General features: G+C 34.0%; 3 protein-coding genes across 7 annotated transcripts; all 3 read left to right on the top strand.

The window, feature by feature from the left end:
* Positions 1 to 1705: 1705 nt before the first annotated feature.
* On the top strand, positions 1706 to 6197 carry LOC125190400 (Protein kinase superfamily protein). Of its 2 annotated transcripts, XM_089057559.1 has the most exons (9): positions 1706 to 1875; positions 2596 to 2664; positions 2781 to 3276; positions 3721 to 3886; positions 3974 to 4024; positions 4152 to 4334; positions 4468 to 4567; positions 4779 to 5554; positions 5634 to 6197. In XM_089057559.1, the coding sequence occupies exons 3-9, from the start codon at positions 2813 to 2815 to the stop codon at positions 6006 to 6008; spliced, it is 2115 nt and encodes a 704-aa protein (XP_088913685.1). In that variant the 5' UTR covers positions 1706 to 1875; positions 2596 to 2664; positions 2781 to 2812; the 3' UTR covers positions 6009 to 6197. The 2 variants fall into 2 exon arrangements, with proteins under 2 accessions (XP_088913685.1, XP_047943666.1); XM_048087709.2 differs by lacking the exon at positions 2596 to 2664.
* Positions 6198 to 9374: 3177 nt separating this feature from the next.
* Positions 9375 to 14548, top strand: LOC125190842 (protein EMSY-LIKE 3-like). Its single transcript, XM_048088249.2, has 10 exons — positions 9375 to 9631; positions 11156 to 11367; positions 11701 to 11810; positions 11923 to 12166; positions 12254 to 12463; positions 12545 to 12613; positions 13409 to 13651; positions 13727 to 13795; positions 13882 to 13945; positions 14166 to 14548. The coding sequence occupies exons 1-10, from the start codon at positions 9601 to 9603 to the stop codon at positions 14210 to 14212; spliced, it is 1299 nt and encodes a 432-aa protein (XP_047944206.1). The 5' UTR covers positions 9375 to 9600; the 3' UTR covers positions 14213 to 14548.
* Positions 14549 to 16554: 2006 nt separating this feature from the next.
* Positions 16555 to 20020, top strand: LOC125187542 (protein N-terminal asparagine amidohydrolase family protein). Of its 4 annotated transcripts, XM_089070136.1 has the most exons (10): positions 16583 to 16691; positions 17145 to 17317; positions 17581 to 17757; positions 18383 to 18447; positions 18529 to 18631; positions 18720 to 18758; positions 18861 to 19046; positions 19267 to 19445; positions 19527 to 19646; positions 19797 to 20020. In XM_089070136.1, exons 2-10 carry the CDS (start codon positions 17246 to 17248, stop codon positions 19921 to 19923), a joined length of 1068 nt encoding a protein of 355 aa, XP_088926262.1. In that variant the 5' UTR covers positions 16583 to 16691; positions 17145 to 17245; the 3' UTR covers positions 19924 to 20020. The 4 variants fall into 4 exon arrangements, with proteins under 4 accessions (XP_047940109.1, XP_088926262.1, XP_088926263.1 ...); XM_048084152.2 differs by lacking the exon at positions 17145 to 17317 and having other exon boundaries at positions 16555 to 16691; XM_048084153.2 differs by lacking the exons at positions 16583 to 16691; positions 17145 to 17317 and adding an exon at positions 16750 to 16887.
* The last annotated feature ends 2531 nt before the right edge of the window (positions 20021 to 22551 follow it).

The raw sequence follows: 22551 nt of genomic DNA, 5'->3' as shown, positions 1-22551 counted from the left end.
CTCAGAACAATGGGAAAATTTTATGATGTGATTTTACTTATTTGCTAAGGAAAAAAACTAGTTGACCTCTGTTACATCTCTCACTATTCTTGAAAATAATTGGTGAGGTCTATGCTTTTTTCTATTTGATCTTTATGAACAATAACTCCACCATTATTTGATTATTATAATTATTTCCATACTAAATTTGCTTATATTTTCTTTATTTTTCTTTTCAGTGTGGAATTTGAATTAACTTAAGTTTCTCATGTTGACATGGTAGCAACTAATGAATCTATAAATTCTCTTCAAGTGACACAAAATTTATCATCTATGTATGTAGATATCAAACTGCAATGTGAAAATTTGTATGCAGCCACCCATCTCTTATTTAGAAACAAAATCCAGCAATTGATATAATTATATTATAACGATCCAAATTCAAGATTCGATAAAAGCAATGGAACATTTACAAATATCTCAAACTAATGCCAGATAATTCATACGCAGCCCACCTTCTCTACTTTTGAAACAAAATGTAATAATTCATGCGTCTATCCAAGGCCTGTCTCATTTCTGTTTAACATGATTATTCAAAGGACTAAACATTAGGAGTATTTCTTTTTTCGATTTAAAAGATTAAGATTGTAGTGTAAACGTGTGTGTGACTAACATGATACAAAAGGAAACATATTAATTAAGTCTAATTGGGGAAGTCAAATGAAATGGTGATTAATTATGCATAAATCAAATTTTTAATTATCATTTACACCTGACATATCCCATCCTAAGACCTCTTACTTTCATTTTTGTTTCGAAAGCCTTATGCTGTACAATTTTTTTTTCTTTTGGTATATCATACTGTACAATTTATACTACATTCATATTTTCTACCTCTCCGTCCTTAATAATTTGTCACAATTTTACTCTGTACAAATTTTAAAAAATATAATAAAAAATGAATTAAAAAAAGTTAGTGGCATGTAAGTCCTATTTTTATACTCCTATATTAGATTTATAATAAAATATGAGTGAGAATGAGTAGTGGAACGTGTGGTCCATTACCAAAAATGATAAAAGTAAAAGATGACAGATTTTAAGAAAATGACGAAAATGGAAATAGATGACATATTTTCAAGAACGGAGGAGGGTGTATCATAGAGTTCACTTTCTTCCTAATGACAGTTAATTATGTGATTCACTTTCTTGATTTTGCTAAATGACATACTAATATTTATTACTCCCTTTGTTCTGGCTAAGATGACACATTGCTTAGCCGGCACGAGATTTTATGAGTTATTGGTTAAAGTGTTTAATTGGAGAGAGAAGGTGGATGTAAGTATTAAAGTAGAGAGATAAAAAAAGATGAATATTTAATAGGTGTTAGAAAAAGTGATTGAGTGTATTGGAGAGATAAAGTTACCAAAAAAGAAAATGTGTCGTCTTAGTTGGGACAAACTAAAAAGGAAAACGTGTCATCTTAAGCGGGACGGAGGGAGTACTAATATAAAGATTTTTCATTATGTTTTGTCATTTCAAAGTTGTATACATTCTTTACTTAAATAGAGAGAAAAACTAATGAACAATTTTAAAATGTACTTACCATTTATCTCATTTTAAAAATTAATTTGGGGATTAAACTTTTTTTATCAACAAGCAAACAGTAAAAAGAATTTGTGCTTAAAGGGAGCAGCCGAAAGCGAAGAACAAACCAGTAAACGCTTTCACCCCACGTTATAGTATATACGTACAAAAATTGTATACATCTTCGCCCTATTCACTCTGCACTCACAAATAGCACCTCTCAATTCATTGATTGAATTCTCAAATCACATTCCCCCGATTGCATCGCATCCAATTAATCGGACTGTTTCAGATCGAATTGTCTCTGCTAAGGTATATCGCGATGTTACGATTTCCAGCAAAGAAAAAAATGGTGTATAGCTGCTATTCGTGATCAGTTGATTTCCGTTCTAGATCTTGTGGATTTATTCGTTTAGTGTTTTTTTACTGCAATTTTTACCTGGTACTAAATTAATCAGCAGCTATGTAGCTGAAATCTCGCTCCGTAGCTCTTTTTCCCCACTAAGCGTAACTGTGTTTGTAACTTCATCGCCGGACTAGATAGGAAATTATTGAATCGGAAGCTATATGTATCTCTCAGTTTTTGGCCTGTTGCGGAATCCAAGGTTTAGTTTTGGTGGTAGAATCTACTTGGGCTGGTATAGATTTGTGCGGATCCATAGATAATATTTTCTGTAACTGGGTGTATGTTTAGATCTGCAAATATAGGAAAGTGAATGTATTTGTGTGTTTATACAGAATGTGTTGGTTTGCCTTGTTGGTCAGGAGGATTCCTTATGTGCTTTTGGCAAATGCTTGCAATCATGTTATGCTCGTTGCTGCCACAGATGTGGTTGTATTTGTATATGTTGATTTGATTTATACTTTAGGGAATCTTATCATTGGTGATGGCCTTGTGTAGTGAACCGTTATGTTAAGAAAGAGTCATCAGGTTCTTAAGATATGCGTGTATGCCTTTCTGTTGATGTGGCATTCCTTTTCTCAAGTCCAGTTTGTTGAACTCGATTATTTTAAATGTGTGGGTTGGTGAAGGTCAAGGTGGAGGTGAAATTCCTAGTACTAAGTTCCGAAAACAACCTGGAAGTTCTGATTTTTCTAAAGATTGTATTTGAAATCTCATTTTCCTTATAAATATGTGCCTACCCTGCAATTAATATTTAATGCGAGTTGATTTTTTACTGAATTTCCCCATTCATAATAATGATATCCCTTTGCAGCTGTTAATTTTTGTAAAGAATCATAAGGAGCCATGTGGAGATTCAAACCATTTGCACACAAAGAACAAACTGGGCTTGAAGGCCGTGTTATTGACATAGGCAATCTCAAAGTTCAGGTTCGCAATCTAATTGCGGAGGGTGGATTCTCCTGTGTTTATTTAGCTCGAGATGCAGTAAATGGCTTCAAACAGTATGCATTAAAACACATCATATGTAATGATGAAGAGTCCCAGGAGCTAGTGACAAAGGAAATTTCAGTTATGAAAACACTCACAGGCCACCCCAATGTTGTTACTCTTCTCGCTCATGCTGTCTTTGATATGGGCCGCACTAAAGAAGCTTTACTTCTCATGGAATATTGTGAGAAGTCCCTTGTTAATGTGCTGGAGAGCAGAGGAGCAGGATACTTTGAGGAGAAACAGGTCCTAACAATTTTCAGGGATATATGCAGTGCTGTCTTTGCAATGCATTGCCAGACTCCACCTATTGCTCACCGGTAATTGCTGTTTCACTTTTTTGTATGCAGAGGGATCTACCGTATATTCTGGAAGACGACTCTTTAGATTTTCTTCCAATATTCACATATCTTTCTGTTTATTTCTGCTGGCTCATTTTTTTCATGTGAGACTGTGAGTTGGTGCCTTGAGGCCCATTAAGTTAGGGAGGATGAGATAGAAGATATTTATGTTAAAATATGATAAGGATTTTAAGATAGTTAGTGTTGGCATTGAGAAAGGGTTATTATGAAGAATATGCTTAAATCGTGTATTGCTATGACCTCCTTGGTTTTAGGAAAATCTTTCAAAATTTTGATATGATGCTTCATTATCTGATTATTTATTGACAATTTGACATATAATTGTTTTTGTTCTTCGTTGCTGAAGAGGTTTAAGGATTTCTGTAATTTGGATTGCTAATAATTATGAGTTGCGTCATATAGAGATTTGAAGGCTGAGAATCTTTTGCTGGGGCCTGATGGCCTGTGGAAGTTGTGTGATTTCGGTAGCACTTCTACCAACCATAAGCGCTTTGAGAAACCTGAAGAAATGGGAATTGAGGAAGACAATATAAGGAAACACACAACACCTGCATATCGAGCCCCCGAGGTAGATGGAGGACCTTCTGTCACGATCTTATTCTTGTACTTCTCTATGGTATAACTATTGATTCTTCTCCCTCATTGATTGGCTTAGATGTGGGATCTGTTTCGGAGAGAACTTATAAACGAGAAGGTTGATATATGGGTAAGTTGACGAATTCCGAATTACATGATTTAGACCCAGCAAAATAATTAGTTAGGAACTTGGGAACATATCTTCACGAACTCGGTAAGTGCTTGATATGGAGTAATGGAGCTTTTGTTTTCTGTAGGCACTTGGGTGTCTCCTTTTCCGCATATGTTACTTGAAGTTAGCATTTGATGGTGAATCAAAGCTCCAAATTCTGAATGGGAACTATCGCATCCCAGATCAACCCAAGTACAATACATTGCTGATAGACCTTATCAGGGACATGCTTCAATCTTCCCCTGACGACAGACCAGATATCACGCAGGCAAGCATTTTGCTTGATTAGCCATTCATCCCCATGAACCTAGGTTAGTTGTAGATTTTGTGCCCGTGCCAATCATGAGGGCTGCAGTCGCATGTATTATTACTGATAACGTTATCTGCTTGCTTTTTTGCAGGTGTGGTTTCGTGTGAATGATCTTTTACCAGATGAACTGCAGAAATCATTACCTGATACGCCTCCGGAAATGCTACAGAACAGTACTGATACCTTCACAGGTAAGTGTACAGAATTTAGTGTTTGGTAATTTAGTAAAAATATAAACAAGAACTGTGATGGTGTACACCTATCAATCTGTTAGTTGACTCCAGAATGAATCTGATCAACATGTATAGAGGTGCATAGTTCTGAAATTTCAAAATTTGTTTTAATGTTCTGCTAGTGGTTCTTTGGATTTTAGGGTTTAATTGTATTATCCTACATCTTCAGGCACGACAAAGCCTGTAAACAAGCCTGTAAACAAGTCTAGTCCAATGCCTAGGAGGAGTCCTCCTCCTCCCCCATCATCTGAAGCACCCCGAAATGTGTCGTCAGCTCCAGCTAATTCTAGAATTGGTGAAAATGATGGACCTTTGGGTTCTTTCTGGGCCACTCTGCATGCAAAAGATTCAGAAGCCACAGACGAAAAGACCAAGCCAAAGTATGATGAAGACTTAACTGACCGTAGATCATCTGGAAAAGAGAAGGTCCGTCCTGATGAGCATCTTGCCTCTCGTGTAACTCCACAAAAAGAGCAAAGTTTTCGTTCTCCTCTTCAGAAGAATGTGCAGGGAGAATCAGTCAATAGGCCTGGTGATTACCCATCTGCGGACTTAAATCTGTTTCCTGATAGTTTGAACCATAATTCTGAAAGATTAAAACCATCCAAAGCTGAAGTTACACCTTCCTTTCAAAATGATGCGTTTAATACTTTTGTGGCTGAATTCGACGTTAGTAAACAAAGTCCAAACAATAACCATCGGAAACCAGAGAGAGAAGACATGTTAGAGGCTGAGGTTGAAAAGCTGAAGGAGCAGCTTGCGAATGTGAGTGCAGAGAAAACAGAAGTGACCTCTAAATATGAAAAGCTCTCGGCAATTTGTAAGTCACAGCGACAAGAGATACAAGACCTCAAGCATGCTCTAGCTGCAAGAACTCCATCACATAGTTCGGATTCCTCGAGAAACCTAAGTTCTCCTGGAGGCCAATCATCTACCACTCCACAGGTATTTTTTTGTTGGTCTTGAATGATCTTTCATGTTTGAATTTCAGCGCCTTACTCTTACATGTTCTTCATTTGAGTAGAATGAGAAGATAGAAGGTACAGTCTGGGAGCTTCAGGAGGGTTTCTTTGATCGGAGTTCTCCTAGCCCAGATTCTAAGCAGTGGCAGGCCTTTGCAGAGGCTCCCAAACCACAGGCCGCAGCAACATATAATACTTCAAAGTCTGTTAGAACGAGAAACGGTCAGCAGAACAAGCAGGCAGGAGGTGAACTGAATTCAGGTTCAAATTCTTGGGGATTTGGAACTGATAGTTTCAAGGTGGGGGTTCCAGCTGCTGCTAGCTCTAATAAGGTTAATGTGCCTGTTGGTGAATTAAATAATTCTCAGCGATTTGGTGAATCGAAGAGCAAAGACAGTAAGTTTGATTCCCAGCCTGCTGGATGGGCTGGTTTCTAGTTAATTAAGATGAGATATCACAAGTGAAATTGATATGTCAAGAAAGTGATACAGACAAGGAAAAAGAGCAGGAGTTGTGTTGCTGGTGTTGAATATTTTGTTTTGTAATATATGATCCTGACACTTATGCATCTTCCATGGTTGCCTTCAATTTATTCAGCGAGTGGTGTTTGCACTCTGCTTTGATCTCTTGGAAGTTTTGGTTTTGCTATGTCGATTTTAGTTGGTGCTTGATTAAAGTATTCAAGTGTGCCTCGCTTTATTTAACTGTGAGAAATGAGAATTGTGTTGTGCAGACGACAAAGATCTCTTCTTGTCAACCATATACTCCGAAAAAATCATCCGAGAAAATTTGTTTCGACGCCTGCATATAAAATGTAAAAATAATTATTTACATTATTGACAGCAACTCTCGCTGGACCGGGGTTAAAACTTAAAACATCTTTAAGAGACCTCCAATGACATTACATTTTACAAGTTGCCGTAAAAATCCATATTACATTATCCAATGATTTTTCTATGTAGTTCCCACCTATCATTAATATTGAATTGAATAAAATAAAAAGATGCTGTGAAAGGGAATAACAGACATTAAACATGTTTTGTACTTGGTAGTAATAAGAAAATGATAAGAATATAATTACAGAATACATTCCGACATGCAATGTAAATGATGTTTGTACATAGACATAATGCTACGTTCGAGTATAGCATATGCATATGGTAGTAAAAGTCATATCAATTACACTATTACCATTAAACTAAATACGTATAAAAATGAAATATAACAGATAAATCAATTTTTTTTATAAAATAAAGTCTCTTTTGAAGCCGAGCAGTAAAATTTAAGTAAGTCAATAATATTTATATTCTTATGTGACCTATGTATCAATTGGTTTAATATTAAAGTTTAACTTCACAATATTAAATTAAAAGAGGTTCTAAAATTAAAGACGATACCTTGATGGATCGGTTTTGATTAAAGAATTAGAATCGGGTGTATTGATAACCCTCCTCTCTTACCTTATTATTTAATAATATATGAAATAAATATATGTGTATATATTTATGTGTGTGCCGTGTGTTTACCTTAAAGGAAATAAGTGGCGGTTGAATTGGACATAATAAAAAGAAGTTTAATAACTACCATGTAGTTATAAAACTTGAACAGACGCGTCAATTCATGAACAACCATATATTTCCAATATAAAGGGGTAATTGCATTCACAATAAAAAAAAAGAGGGAACTGAGACTTGTATGAGTATGTGTTCTCATGCATGGAAAATAATAGTAGTTACACATATAAGGTGTATATATACATTTGTGAGAATACATGTTTAAAGTAGTTGCATGTTATAAGAATCTCACGGCAATTACATGTATGTGATTAAGGCATTCACATACACACATGTATATATAAGGTTACTCTCGGTCCATATATATATATGATCACATCCTTATATATATAGGGGTGCGATCATATCATAACTCATATTTATGTGATAACCTAATAACCCTATCATTTTATGGGTCAAAAGTATCATTTTTATTAAAAATGATATTTATACACGATAAAATGATATTTTTTCAGCATGCATAAAATGATACTTTTATTCCATAAAATGATATTCTGTTTCATAAAATGATATTTTTTGTCCATAAAATGAGGGTTATTAGGTTATCACCATAATTATGGGTTATGATATGATCACATCCATATATATATATATATATATATATATATCTCGAGTCTCATTATCCACAAACCCACTCTTAAAGACCGAACCACCGAACCCTATCAAATTAGGGTTTTTAGATCTAGTTCTTTATGGATGAGATTCACAAATTTATAAATTATTTTCTCCTTCATCACCAGTCTATTTTTATTCATCCGAAGGTAAATAAGTCATACTTACATGTTACGAAGATTTAACTTCGTCCAGAATATATTACTTCATTCTAGTAGGTTTTTACTTCATTCCAGTAGGTTTTTACTTCATTCCAGTACGTAAATGTGGTTTTGCCGTCGCGTGCCGTTCTTTCTCTCTACAATATCTATCACCACCGCCATGGCGCTAATATGGTTTAATAAACACATGGAATAATATAATAAATTATTGGAATGAAGTATGCGTAGAAGCATTTGAAGTCCTACTGGAATGAAGTAAAATTTTATCCAATGAAGTAATAACGTTTCTGAATGAAGTATTAAACTTACTTGAATAAATTGCATATTTAAATGTTAATCAAGCAAAAACCCACGTCAATGAATTTGAATGAAGCATATGTTGAATCATTTCAAAACCTACTGGAAGCAAGTAAAAACGTGTTGTAGTTTCAAGGTATTACGTACATAATGAAGTAATAAACCTATACAATGAAGTAAAATGGGCTAGTAATGAAGCAGAAAAAAATTTCACAGCAGCACATCTCATAAAAAAAACTAGATCTAATGGCCCAGATTTGGTCTCTAGTTCGGTCTTTAAAATTGGTTCGACATTGATCACAACTCTAGATCTATATTATATCTAAGGTTATTAATTCTTTATCCATCAAAAGAATCAAATTAAAGATTAAAGGTCAAAGATGGGATAACATCAATTATGGAAGATCCAATCAAAGATAGGACGAACATCAATGGGTGAATTTCAACCTCTACATCAAATGAAGAAAGCATGAATGGAAATTGATGATTTTATCTCCACTTATAGTATAAATGCTATGGTTGAATTAATTCAAATTTAGAATTAGATTTCATTATAGAAATCATTAAAGTATTGAGAAATGGCTAACATCAACATGTTGATTTTGCCAATTCCTTGAATGCGTTGTACAGGATTATATCTGAATACTACTTTTTGGATCTATTCTTCAATTAATCCTACACACTATGTATCTTAAATGCTTAAACATTCACAATGTAGAATGTATTGAAAGGTAGATATTCAATCATGTTTCGTACTTGGTTTTAATAACTGAGCAAAATAAATTCGAGTAAATGATAATGATATGGAGTAGTAATTAATAAAATACATCCGACATGCATAGTAAATGATGTACATATAGATAATGATATAATAGTAGTAAGTTAGACTATAGTAGACGACCATGACAATAAAAAATGTATAAAAATTATGATTTAATTAACTCCTTTCAATAATTATGCAATTAACCAAAATTTAATTATGATTTAAGTAGCAATTTTTTTTCTTTATTAATTTAATTGTTATGAGTGTTATGATAAAAGATGAAAGGTAAAAAGAAAAAAAAGTTCCATGATTCTCGTACTTGAAACCACACGTGGGAAACGACTCCAGAAACGGATTTCAAAACCCTGTTCTCTATTGAATACAATAACCTATTTGACGTCCGCGTACATCTCCCTCCCAACACACGCACTCACTCACTCTCAAGCTCGCTAATTGTACACCCGAATTCGATCCCTCGTATACGCTTATTGCTTTAACTCGCCGAATTAGCAACATTCTCGAGATTTTTCTGCGCGGCGGTTGCAATTATTGGAGTTGCTTCTAGGGTTTCGTAGCTCATAGCTATAACCAATTGCTAATCCTCGATCTCCAGAAGCTACTTATGGATGAATATGGGCCTTACGACAGTAGCGGTGAGTAATTGAGTAGAAATTTTCACCTTTCCGTTTTTATCTGTGTTTATCGGGAATCAGTTTTGGTTTTATTGGGATTTGTAAATCAAGTTGGGGTTAGGGTTTGCGAAGTTATGTGCATTGTTGTGTGGTGATATCTTTTAATTCGACTGGGATTAGTCAACTCGTACAATTGCACATTGGGAATGGTTATTCTTGAATTTTTACTTTAAAGAATGGATTTTGGGAATGTTTCATTTGGTTTCTATTCATCTAAACAGTAGAATGATTTATCGGGTATCTTGCTGATTATTCATGCATATATACTGCAGCATAGTCTGAATATTTTTGATTCTGAGGTTATTACTTCAGCTTCGGCAATGCTTTATTTTGAAAGTGTAAGCCAGTACAGAAACAAAAATGGCGATTATGTTACTCATTTTGCATAAGGAGCATTTTGAGCCCACTTTTTGCTTTGGTTTTGTCTAACTGGCTACATGATGGACTTGGCCTTATTGCGATGATATATCAGTCAGCAAGTTTATATTTGATAAAAGTATCGGTGTGAGTACTGAACTTATTTTTTGAAGAGTCTCAAGCAGTTATTGTAATTTATGAACATGATGGGGTGTTGTTATGCATCTTGGCACAAATTCTAATAGTTCTAGTGGCAATTTTCCTCAATGTCAATGCCCCTATCTGCACTATCCTTTTCGGGGCGTGTTTCTTCCATTTTAGAGTGTAACTGGTTGCCATCATTTGAAACAAAATGTCACCGTCCATTATCAAGCCAAATGCACATCCAGGAATAGTTTTATGACGCAGCGTTGATTTATCTAGGAGCTACCATCTATATATGCATCCCACAATGCCATTTGTGCAATGCAAATTGAAATCCTTAAATGTAACGTCAGCCAATTATTATTTGTTTACCTATGTCTATGAAAAATTAGGTTCAAGCACAGGTTTTTAAACGGAACTATTTGCTCATTACATATTTTTGTTTTGTACGGTACAGAGATATGTAATCACAGATGCAAATGCCATTATTGATTTAGAAAACTAGGTTTCCAGATCCTTGTTTGTCCAGTCATCTGTGGGATCATCGATGCTGAAATATAGTAAGACGTGAGACATGAATCATCGTATCACCTTTAACTCAAAATTGGTGATCGGTATGCTGGCTTTACTTAATATTTGTATTGGGGGTGATCTGCAATTAATCGGACAGACTATCCCAGTTGTTTATCATTAATTTTTAGTTTACCAATCCTTAGGCTATGGACTGCGAAAATTAAATTTCTTTTTTCTTTTCATAATGGAATCAGTGTGTTGTCTTTCCTTTTTATGAGAATTCACACAATCAATCATCAATCTCATTCCTCACCTTGTAGTTCTATATTCCTAAGTAATGGGGTAGATCAAGAGCAACAGTTATGATTAGTATTCGAAGGGCCTGAGTACTATTTTTATGGACTTAGTCTTAGAAATGAGATTTGAGGGATCTGAATGTCCTCTCTTCTTTTCATTTTGGTGTTTCTTCAGGAACTGATGATGATTTCCCCCCACCACATCAAAATAGAATGTCAAGAGGAGGTCGCATTTCTGGTAATGGAAGGCCTACTGCTGTTGGTTCTATGCCATATACCAGGATGTATGAAGAGACTGATATGGAAGCTAAAATTCACCAGCTTGAGCAAGAAGCATACAGTTCAGTTCTAAGAGCCTTTAAAGCTCAAGCTGATGCCATTTCTTGGGTAAACCTATATTCTTATAAATATATTTTTTCAGTGGATAAAATGGTACTCCCTCCGTTCCACAGTAACAGAGGCATTTCGTTTTGAGCACTCATTTTGAAAAAATAATAATAAATAGTTAAAGTGGAGAAAGAGTAAAGTAATAGAGAGAATATTGTAGGTAAGACTTTTCACTACATTATTCTCCCTCTTACTTTACTCTCTCTCCACTTTAACTATTTATTATCATTTTTTCAAAACGAGAGCTCAAAACGAAACGCCTCTATTACTGTGGAACGGAGGGAGTATATATTCTTATGATCAGTTTAAATGACATTTAAATCTATATTTCAGGAGAAGGAAGGTTTAATTACTGAGCTTAGGAAAGAATTAAGATTATCAAATGAAGAGCACAGGGACCTTCTAAACAGGGTTAATGCAGATGAAACAATTCGAAGAATAAGGTTTTATAAGCGAGAAAGAGTTTTGTTTACTTACTGTAATAGAACGTATGAGTTAATTAATCTGATGAAATGACTTTTATGTTTCCATCCAAAATTTGGGAAACAACATCAGGGAATGGAGACAGTCAGGTGTTTCTGTGCACAATGCTACTCAAGCAAGCCGTGAACCAGTACCTAGTCCATCCATCTCAGCTTCTCGAAAGAAGCAGAAGATGGGTTCCTCAATACCTTCTCAGTCCTTTGGTGGGCCAACTCCTTCTTTCCACCCTCAATCAATGGGTGCAGCTAACCAGCCATCTTCATCAGCAGCAAAGCGTGGACCCATGATGGGTGCGAAAGGCAAAAAGCATAAATCAGTGAGTTATATGTTTCACAGTTAAACTACTAATGTTAGACATCTTTTTTTTTTCCTAATTTAGTTTGTAACATGTTCTACTTTGCAGATGCCTCCTGGTGCATCTTCAATGAAAATGCAGTATCCTTCCGGTCCAGCTGGAAGAGGTCAATTTAGTAACCGTATTGCTGGTGGCCTTGCAACTGAACCTGTAGAAGGAGCATCATTTGATTCGTTGATCGGAAGGAAAGTCAGAACTAGATGGCCTGATGATAATAACTTCTATGAAGCTGTTATAACTAATTATAATCCTATTGAGGTATATCTAACTCGTAATGGTATATGAACTACCTTAACATTTATTTGATTCTCAATGTGTCTCCATATGCTCTTTCTTCAGGGACGACATTGTCTTGTTTACGATCTAGGTACTACTCATGAGACAATAGAGTGGGTTGACCTTACTGAGGTAGATACATGCCTTGTATTCTTTCATATAACATTTTGCTATTTTGTTTGAAAGTTATATTTATTTTAAATATACCTTTGGCATTCTTTGTTTTAACCTGTGAGATAGAATGTAGAAACACATTAAACTGAAACCAGATACTCCTTTATATAGGTTTCATGAGCGAGATGCTTCATGCGTTGATGATTTAAAAAAGTCTTGTGTGAAAATTTAATACCTGATACTATGATAACGGTACATGTATTTTCTACAGTTACCTTTGAAACCTTTGATAAGAATCAAATGGCTACATAGACTTTTGCTTTGAGTAAGCTTAATTGAAGACTACTTTCTACTTTATGTTGGAAGCAAATAAAGAATGCTGAACATCTTCAACACCCCTAACTCGATAGACTGTTTAAAACTGAATTTTGTTGAAAAAAAACTCTCCATGAATCTTCACTTTTGATTATGCATCAATTTGTTGCATCTCTAGGCCAAGTTTGAATTGTGTTCATACAAGTTATTGATCAAGCCAGTAATAGGTTTCTGCTCTTAGTTCTTACTGATTTTTCCATGAAACAAATGCAACACAGTTGCCCTTTGTTGCTGTACCACAAGGTTTCTGATGATTGTGTATCATTGTCAATCTGTGTTTTCTATTGTAATGTACACTTGTATTATTACTGACATGTTCCAATGTATGCATGTGCAACATGACTTTGATAATCTTGCCAAGATTGCATGTTGGAGGATGATGATGATGATACTTCACACTGGAATGAGAGTCATATATTATCGATATTATCTTTGCAGATTTCTCCAGAAGACATACAGTGGGAAGGCGAAGACCCTGGAATTTCTCATCATGGTGGTTATGGCGGACCAGGTCATGGACCGAATAGACATCTTGGACGGGATAGTGCTCCAGGTGCTGGAAGAGGGCGGACAATGGTGAAAGGTCAATCCAGGAAGGACTTCCAACCATCACAGAATGGCATCGGAAAGAAGGGACCAGATGACATTCAGTTGCTTCACACTGATACTCTAATTAAGGAGGTATAAAGTTAGAGTCTACTTCATACTCACTGTTATGGTGGTCTGTGTTTATTGACTAGCATTAAACTGTGGCAGGTAGAGAGAGTTTTTAGTTCTAATCATCCAGACCCTGTAGAGATAGAGAAGGCAAAGAAAGTGCTCAAGGTTTGAGAATTGAGAATGATACTTTGTTTGTTATTTTAGTTGTTTCTGTATGTAAGAAGCTGTAGTCTAATCTTTTGAAAAAACAGGAGCATGAACAATCTCTTACTGAGGCAATTGCAAGGCTCGGTGATTTATCTGATGGTGAAAGTGGTATGTTAAGTAAATTGTTAATTTTGATTTAATAAAAGCTGCGTGCTTATTTCTTTTTCGTGACATAGTTTGGAATTTTGTCATTCATTCTCTGCAGCATGTTGTGTTTTTAACCTTTATACTCTTCGCCAGTACATGTGTGCCTTTTGGGGTTATAGTTTGTGGTTTTAACCTTTATTATACTCTACGCCATTCCTTACTTCTTCCTAATATCCTACAGATGAGGGTGGCCGTTTTTCACATGCACAAGGAATGGATAGGGAATGACAAACATCATTGAAATTATTGGAGATATGGATAGAAAAGAGATATAGTGAATTGCCCGCTAGTGCTGGCGACAAAGGTCTTTTTCTAACTGTCATGCATCAACATGGTAAAGTTCCAGCTTTGACGTTAGGATTTTGTTGTACAATTCCATAATTCAGCTAAGCTTCCTAACATTTGTTTCATTGTAGTTTAGGCAAAAGCCATAGCAGGTCGGTTGCCCCTTCATTAATTGGATAGTGCTAGTGTGCGTATATGTTCATTAACAGTTGTCATTAAGATGTAGTCATGTAAAAAATTGTGTTCATGTTGAGTTTTAGCTTCTCTCTTATTTAAAAATTTTGGCATCGACAATGATGGGCTGTTATTGAATAATAGCCAAAGGCATAGATAAGTGTTTATTATATATGCCGGCCTTCTATGATGTTTTCAAGCCACTTATCGTATCTGAATGCTTGGCTAGTGAAGGGTGGCTGCTCCAGAATGCAACTATTGATTTGTCACGGTTTGTTATGTTGAAATATGCAACCGTTTATTTTCCATAGTTGCGCAGCTGATTATTCGAATGTTAGGTGAAAGCTGATGAAATTGAGGCCATTATGTGATATGGTTGCAGGTCTTCATATGTTCACCATCTAGTGATTCGGACATTGTTTTGTACTAGTAGTAATTTATTTGGTCAATATGTAATTGGTAAATCGAAGTCAAACAAGGACCTCAATTTGTTCCGGGGGTGTTTGAAGGTATGACCATCTTCGGTCAAGAATCAATGCAATGATTGAATTGATGTAGTTTGATGAATTTCATCACCTAATCCAATCTGTTTAAGGGGGTATTGGTCGAAATACTATTAGAACATCTCCAACAAGGAAAGATAAATGGAAGAGGTATATCATCTATTTACCTTCCCAAAATGTAAAATATATCCTTTCAAAAAGTAACTCATTCCAACGAAAAAAAGGTATATAGGAAGGTAAATGATTTTTTAAAAATAAAATAATACTACAAAATACATTAAAAAATATAAAGTGTAATACCATCTCAAATACCTTCCTCCTTGGAGAATGATTTTTTATGAAAAGTAGGCAAATATGGTAATTATAAGATTTTACTTCTCCATTGATGGAGAGGTAAAAGATACCTCTTCAAAATGAGAAAAGGTATAATACCTTCTCAAATACCTCTCCCATTGGAGAATGATTGTTTATGCAAAAAAAGTAAATATGGTAGTTATCTAACTTTACCTCTCCATTTACCTCTCCTCTTGGAGATGCTCTTACTATTAACTTTGGTAAATTTTGAAATTCAATTTTAAAAGTTTTGCGATTCCCCATAACAAGTGTTTCCGGCTATGATTGAGCCGGCCAAAAAGTGTACTCTATCCGTCCTATAAAAATATGAGCATTTTTTATTTTCGTTCATCTTACAAAAATATTGTATCACACTTTTGAAAAGTCATCTCAATTTATTTTTCTTATACATCAACTTATTTATAACTTATACCACTATTAAACACTTATAATAATGAGAGTCTCACTATCAACTAATACTATTGCTTTAACTACTTTCTCATCATCTCTTGCTTATCAATTTTGCCTTAATTTTTGTGTCATATCAATATTGCTCATATTTTTATAAAATATGAAGAGAGTATTATACAAATATTTTTATTTTTAAAGACACATTTAAATATGGGAAATACTAACAAATACGTATTCGATTATAAAAGTTGAAACCCAGGTCATCATGTATGCAGTAGTACTACTATACATAGGGGTGGGTAGGTACGGTATACCTTACCGAAACCACCATACCGTATACCTAACCGTAAATACGGTATACGAAAAAGTCATACATTTACCTTACCAAAGTTTTCGGTATATCTTACTTTGTGGTAAATCCGACTTTCAACATCAATTCAAATAGAAAATTAGAGTTTTTAGAATATTATTTATATTTTATAATTTTAAAAATGAATTAAATAGTAGGAGTATAATTTATTCATAATTATATTTATATTTCACAATAGATTTTATAATTTAAAAATATATGAAATATATTTTATATATAATTGTGTTTATATTTTTGTGGTATATACCTTAGTTTACGGTATATACCTTAATTTACAGTATATACCGAATTTCGGTATGCAGCGGTATACCGCGGTATTTGAAAATTCATAGCGTTACCTTACGGAATCTTTCGGTAAGGTATCATACCGTACCGAAAATCACGGTATACCGAAAATTCGATATTTTTAATATTTTTTCGATAAGATAAGACCAGTATTTTAGTATTTAAGTATTTTTCCCCGGCTCTAACTATACACACAAGTTGCGCACATATTCTCTAATTCATAAATCAGGTAGTATATGATTAGCTTCTTCCTGACTCAAAATCTTGTTCAACGCAAACGCATTTCAACACAATCACCATGATTGTTGTGGGCGGAGTTCCTTTTGCTCCAGAGGACTCATCCCAGGTCTTCATCACTCTCCTTTCCACCTCCTTTTTCTTTTTATATAAAATTACAAACCAACTAGTCTGAAAACAAGTTTCGATTCTCCTAGTTTTCAGCCGCAGATGAGTTCCGCAGTCTTAATTGATGCCTTGTCTGATAAAAACTCAGTCTTTTCATTGTGTTATGGACTCTTTTTTTAATCGTGATGTCAGATGTGGTGCGTTTGTTTTGTTTATGGCAAGGGAATTTTAATTTCATTTCCACGTTTTTCCTGCACTTGGGTCGTTTCTGAATTGCTGAATCTCTGATTTAATGTGCAAGAGAAGCTGAGAAAGAAGATTGATGCTTGTCTTCGTTTTGTGATTGTGATTGTGAATCTTTCTTCTTTTGAAAAAAACAACTGTGACTGTGAACCCTATGTTGGGGATCTAGACTGGTGTGGAATTTGATAGTCATGGAAATGCTGGATTGCAGAGTGAATAAAGGATGATGTTGTACAAGGAAAATTTGAAGTTCCTGCTGAAACTCAATCTTGAAAATGTTAGCCAATATTCATGATGAAGTAACTACATTAAATGTGCCTTGATCCCGTATCTTTTATCGTAGATACTCAGCTTATGCTTACTGGGAAGCTGGGGAGAAATGAAGTATGTGTATGTATTATGTAATCTTATGTCTAGAATTAGCTACTATTTCTGACAATCCTAACTAGTTGGATTTTGCATTGCTGTTGAATGATTATTTTATACTATACGTCTAACACTATATACATAAGAATGCTCGAATGTAAAAGATGAACCTGCTTCTGATATTCTTTCTAGAACAATGTCCTTGTATTTGTTGGTCTGTCTACACTTTAACTTCTACCTTTGCTGACTATTAGTTTCTGATATTTTGAATCAATAAATAGGGTATGGATACTTTAGTTGCTCTAATGGAGCACCCTCTTTTGGTGTCTGCATCGGAGTCCTTCAGATCTATGCAAGAGAAGAGGATCTCACTTTCTGAAAACTCTTGCTCAAAAAGCAGTAAATGGGTCTACCTCTTCCAAAGTGAATTTGCAACTGTTGACCCAGCGCTTGTGGATGTATGTCGTTCTTATTGGTCTGGTTAAAATTTGAAATACGATAGTGTTTTGTATGCGTTATCCTTTGCTGTTGATTCTTGCTATTGATGCATGCGACTGAAATTTCAAAAGTCGAATAGTCTTGAGTGGGAACTGTTGTGCAGAAAACTTAATATCAATAATTATTCTTTGATCTTCGCTTGAAGGAGTCAGAGAAATTTTTAACATCAAGTAGTTAATTCTTTGTGATGGACTGACTTTTTATATCCTTTTGGGAGTATTCTCTTCAGATTTCTACCACTCTGTTCTATGAATTAGTATAACTTACTTGTTGAACAATTTCTTTCCATTTGATTTTTACTTTTTGCTTAAAGAGTATTGTTGTGATATGTTCTTGTGTATTCTTAATGCACAGAGCATTTCTATCCTAAATCAGTGAGGGAGAGGGATGCTTATCTAGATGTCAATGTGTTTCTGCCCTCCGCTTGATAAAATTTATCAAATTTGAATACCTGGTTCATGTTATTATATCTCTCTTCTTGTACCTAAAAGAGTTTCAGAAATCTTTCTATTTTCCTGTCCAATTGTTCATTTGCTTTGATATCTGCTTCTCACATCTTTGTTCACAATTTTTCCTTGTCTCAAGTTAGTTGGTACCGACGAAGCAACAACTTGTGTAGGTATTGCCATAAGAAACAGCAAAAGTGGAATGTAAGTGCTAACATGAAGCCAGTTTCTGATATGCATATCCAGTACTGTTGTGGATATCATCTGCAATTGTGATATTTGCAGGATATCTGTTGCTCATATGGATATCCCAAGAGTTGTTGATGGTGGCCTAAATCAGATGCTATCTTTAGTTGCCGACCATGAGGATTCTGATGCTCCGTTGGATGTATGCCATTTTCGTGCTCATTTCGGATTCATATTTGAACTATCGGTCATTCTCTAGGTGTAACTTCTGCAAGGTCATGCTTTGGCAGGTGCATCTGGTGGGTGGTTTCGACGACATCTCATCTCAAGTATGGCCACATTTCCATGTTTCCTGTGTTTTTTACTGTCCCCTTCTTCTTGTGTTATTTACTATTGATTTAGTTACATTGTTTTTTGAAACTTTAATGCAGCAATCATATCTTGATGCAAAACGCCGAATCAAATCAGAAGGCTATTCCTATCCTTTGTGTGCTAAGATAGTCGATGCTCTAAGGAATAGGAGTGAGAAATTTCAGATCCAAACTCTCCATGTGCTTGGGCATAACACCAAATGGGACTCTGAAGGGATTGGATACCCCATTTTCCATGGATTTGTGGTTAGCCTCAGCTATTGAATATCTATAATTATATCATTTTGCCTATGTGTTTATCTGAAGCTTATTTTCTCAGAAATCTGTTTATGATTGTTCGTAAAGAAAACTTTGTAGGATAATTTCATCGTGCATTTTGAATACTTCCTAAAAGTATCTTTTTGGTTATAATTCATTGTTTCTTTTCTTTATTTTTTTTTGTATAATGATAGATTGTTATCGGCAGGTGGAAACCTCGAATGGATCCATCAGCCCTGCAAGCTTTGATGGAACTTCAAGATGCCCTGATGATATTATCCGTAGAATTCGAGTGACTGCATCTTTTGAGGATCCTAATTGGAGGGGCAAGCTGCTGGATACATATGACACTAGCACTGACCAGTTTGTTATTGCTCCGTGCGCTTGGTAACTTCATTGTCTTGCCTGCACTTTGGTGTAGATTAAGTCATGTTACCGTCCATATCAATAATTTAGTGTCTTTTCCAGGAGCATACGACAGAAAAACATCGCCCTGGCCCTGCAAAACCTTTCTGATGAAGAAATACTACTTTCTTGTTCTTCTTCACCCTCTGCTGAGGGTCCTGATTTTGTCGATAATGAAAGAAGGTAAATACGTAGCGTATAATAGCTTAAAGCCTCCAAAAATGATTTGAGAAACCCTGGATGGTGAATTAATATTTAGTTGAATTTGAAACAAACTTGTATCTACAATGCATTAGTAATTGCAGAAAAAGTAACTGCTGATTTGTTGTCCAGGAAGTGGAACTACTTGATCAGACACCCTGATTGGAGAGAAGCTTTTCCGTCAAAGGCGCCTCGTCTATTCCAGAGGACTGCACACGGAGCCTGGGCTCAGACTGTAAGGGACGACATTCAAAACTAGCTACCACCCGGATTTTTCGCAATTATATTGTAATTATTGAATTATGTAGAAGACCTGATGATTTAACTTCTGCTAATAATGGCTTTAGATTATTTTATGAGGATAACACATTTTGGATGTACAAATGCCTAAAGATTATGAGATGTGCTTCCCTACAAAAATATAGTACTCCTCTGTTTCTAAATTTGATCTCAAAGTAAGCGTACATTATAAAGTTACAATATTAAAAACAGTAACACATAATAAAAAAAGACATCAAAATTGCATGCTGCAACATCACATTAATTAAATCTAATAGTTTTTTCCATTTTAAATATAAGAACAATAATTTTGTAATACGACTAACATCTACAAATTAAAATTCATGATCTCTTCTAACTATTCTAATTGACCATCAAATTGAAGTAATAATTAATTCATATTCTTGTCATGTTGTTGTACATCCTGTGATGACCTCTGTACAATTGCACATAAAAAAGACAATAGCACAATAGTATTCAAACTAGTATGTTAGTATTTCTTAAAAAGTAATGATAAACAATCAAATTTTGTACAACTAAAATAAGATTATATTAGCTATTTTGATGTGTTAAATATAAATTAAAATAATAAATATAGTTAGTTAACAAATTAAAAACAATTTATTAGTCTTTGGCCTAATTTTCAATTTTTTATTTTTATATTTGAATTATTTCTCTATTATTTTTCAAATTTGAATTAAAGTATGCATTAATTACATTTTATGATTCAAATTTTTTAAGAAATTATACACAAAAACCATAATATTATGCACGTTCCCTATATTATATGTATGTCTATACTTTTTAATTAAAAGCATAAATAAATTACTTTTTTTCTCAAATGAACCAGTTTTTGGTTGTACAAAATTTGGTTGCATAGACTTGTTGTTTCTTAAATGTCACAACACAGACATTGCGTGTGCATGTCCAAAATCAAATAACCCAAGTGATGTAAGTCAACCTTATCTTCAATTCTTCAAAAAGTATGATAACGATATTGTTAATTCATCACTAACTATAAAGTTGTACAGATAAAAATACAGTCATAGCTTTTCTGATTGGTTAATCTTTGTGTTAAAAATGGGTTCCACGTCATCCTTTATTATTTCATAAAACATCAATCCCCTAATTTCCTATTATGGAGTTTGACTTGTATATGAAAAAAAAGTGTATATAAATTTGCGAACAGATAATGTTTTATGACATACTCCTACATAATATTATTTCAGATGTTTTATTATGAGTTGATACACACGCCCAAATGACTCAAAATAAGTGGGCACCAACTCTTTTTGGTGTAAAAGCACAAGTTGTCACGTTCAAAATCTTTCAAAATGGGATCTCATATACTTTCGATTCTTGATTTGATTCTTCGCTTTATATTGGGTCATGTCATGCATGTGGAATACTGCTTTTTTTTTTCAATAATGCAGTTAGTTCCATTTTATTTATGACTAGTTCCAAATTTTAATAGTTTTTGGAAAAACAAGGAGTACTATATTTTTCGTAGACGGAGGTAGTAGTATTCATATTCTAAGTAATCTTGTAGACGGCGAACTATTCCGTGTATAAAATTATCTCAAATTAAGATATACATTCAATTAATATTCTTCTTGTTATATTTTTATTGCCTAATCAATGGCTAGGCATTGAATGAGATATAGACAGATAATGTAACAAAGAAATCGTGGCGCAAATCATTGGGTGGCATATAATATTGGCAGTTGAAGTTTTTAGTTAGGTGATTAGGTCACGTGATAATAACTATTAGTATATCTATCTATACATCCATAATTTCTTATGAAAATGGACCTGCGGTCCGTTAATTACTTCATTTTTTAATCATCAAAATCTTTCTATGGATAATTTATTTTATTTTATTTATAACATTAAATTGTCAATCATCTATCGTATTTGTTGATTTATTTTCTACTACTCGTATTTTTTTTATGACCCTCCTCGCCATCGATCGATAATAGATTACACAAGCCAGCCGCTGCGATTAATTAGTAGTACTCTCCGTATTCCGTTTTTTTACCTCAATATTTTTCATTTTTCGATTCTCACCATTAGTTAATGAATAATGTTATATTGTCATATTGATATGTTTTTTTAATGTAAAATTATCTTGATTTTGATTACATATATTAGTGGTGATAAGGAAATTGGCATCTTATTCTTAGAGAAAGATCTTGATTGAGTACCTAACGTCGTGATTTACTCCATAATATAGTATCATGTTCATTGATCACACACCAATATACCATAATTATGAAAATTGCATGTGATTGATTTGTATATGGCACTGAATATATCCGTTTGCTTGATATAATAATAATAATAATAATAATAATAATAATAATAATAATAATTATTATTATTATTATTATTATTATTATTATTATTATTGTTATTTTATTATTTTTTTTTATTTTTTTTACTGCACAAACTTTGCCTTTATTAGTATTAACTATAGTTAATTATGATGGCTTGAAGTCTCAACGAACCTCATTAAGGTTTAGGTTGGAGTATTGAATATAGTGAATATATATAAAGTTTTAACATGAAAAAAAATGATCTTTCACAAAAAAATGGAAAACATGATTTG

This window comes from Salvia hispanica, chromosome 4, assembly GCF_029641045.1.
Source record: "Salvia hispanica isolate PSC_SH4W2 chromosome 4, Shi_PSC_v1, whole genome shotgun sequence".
NCBI lineage: Eukaryota > Viridiplantae > Streptophyta > Magnoliopsida > Lamiales > Lamiaceae > Salvia > Salvia hispanica.
This window is presented reverse-complemented; position numbering and strand designations above follow the sequence as displayed.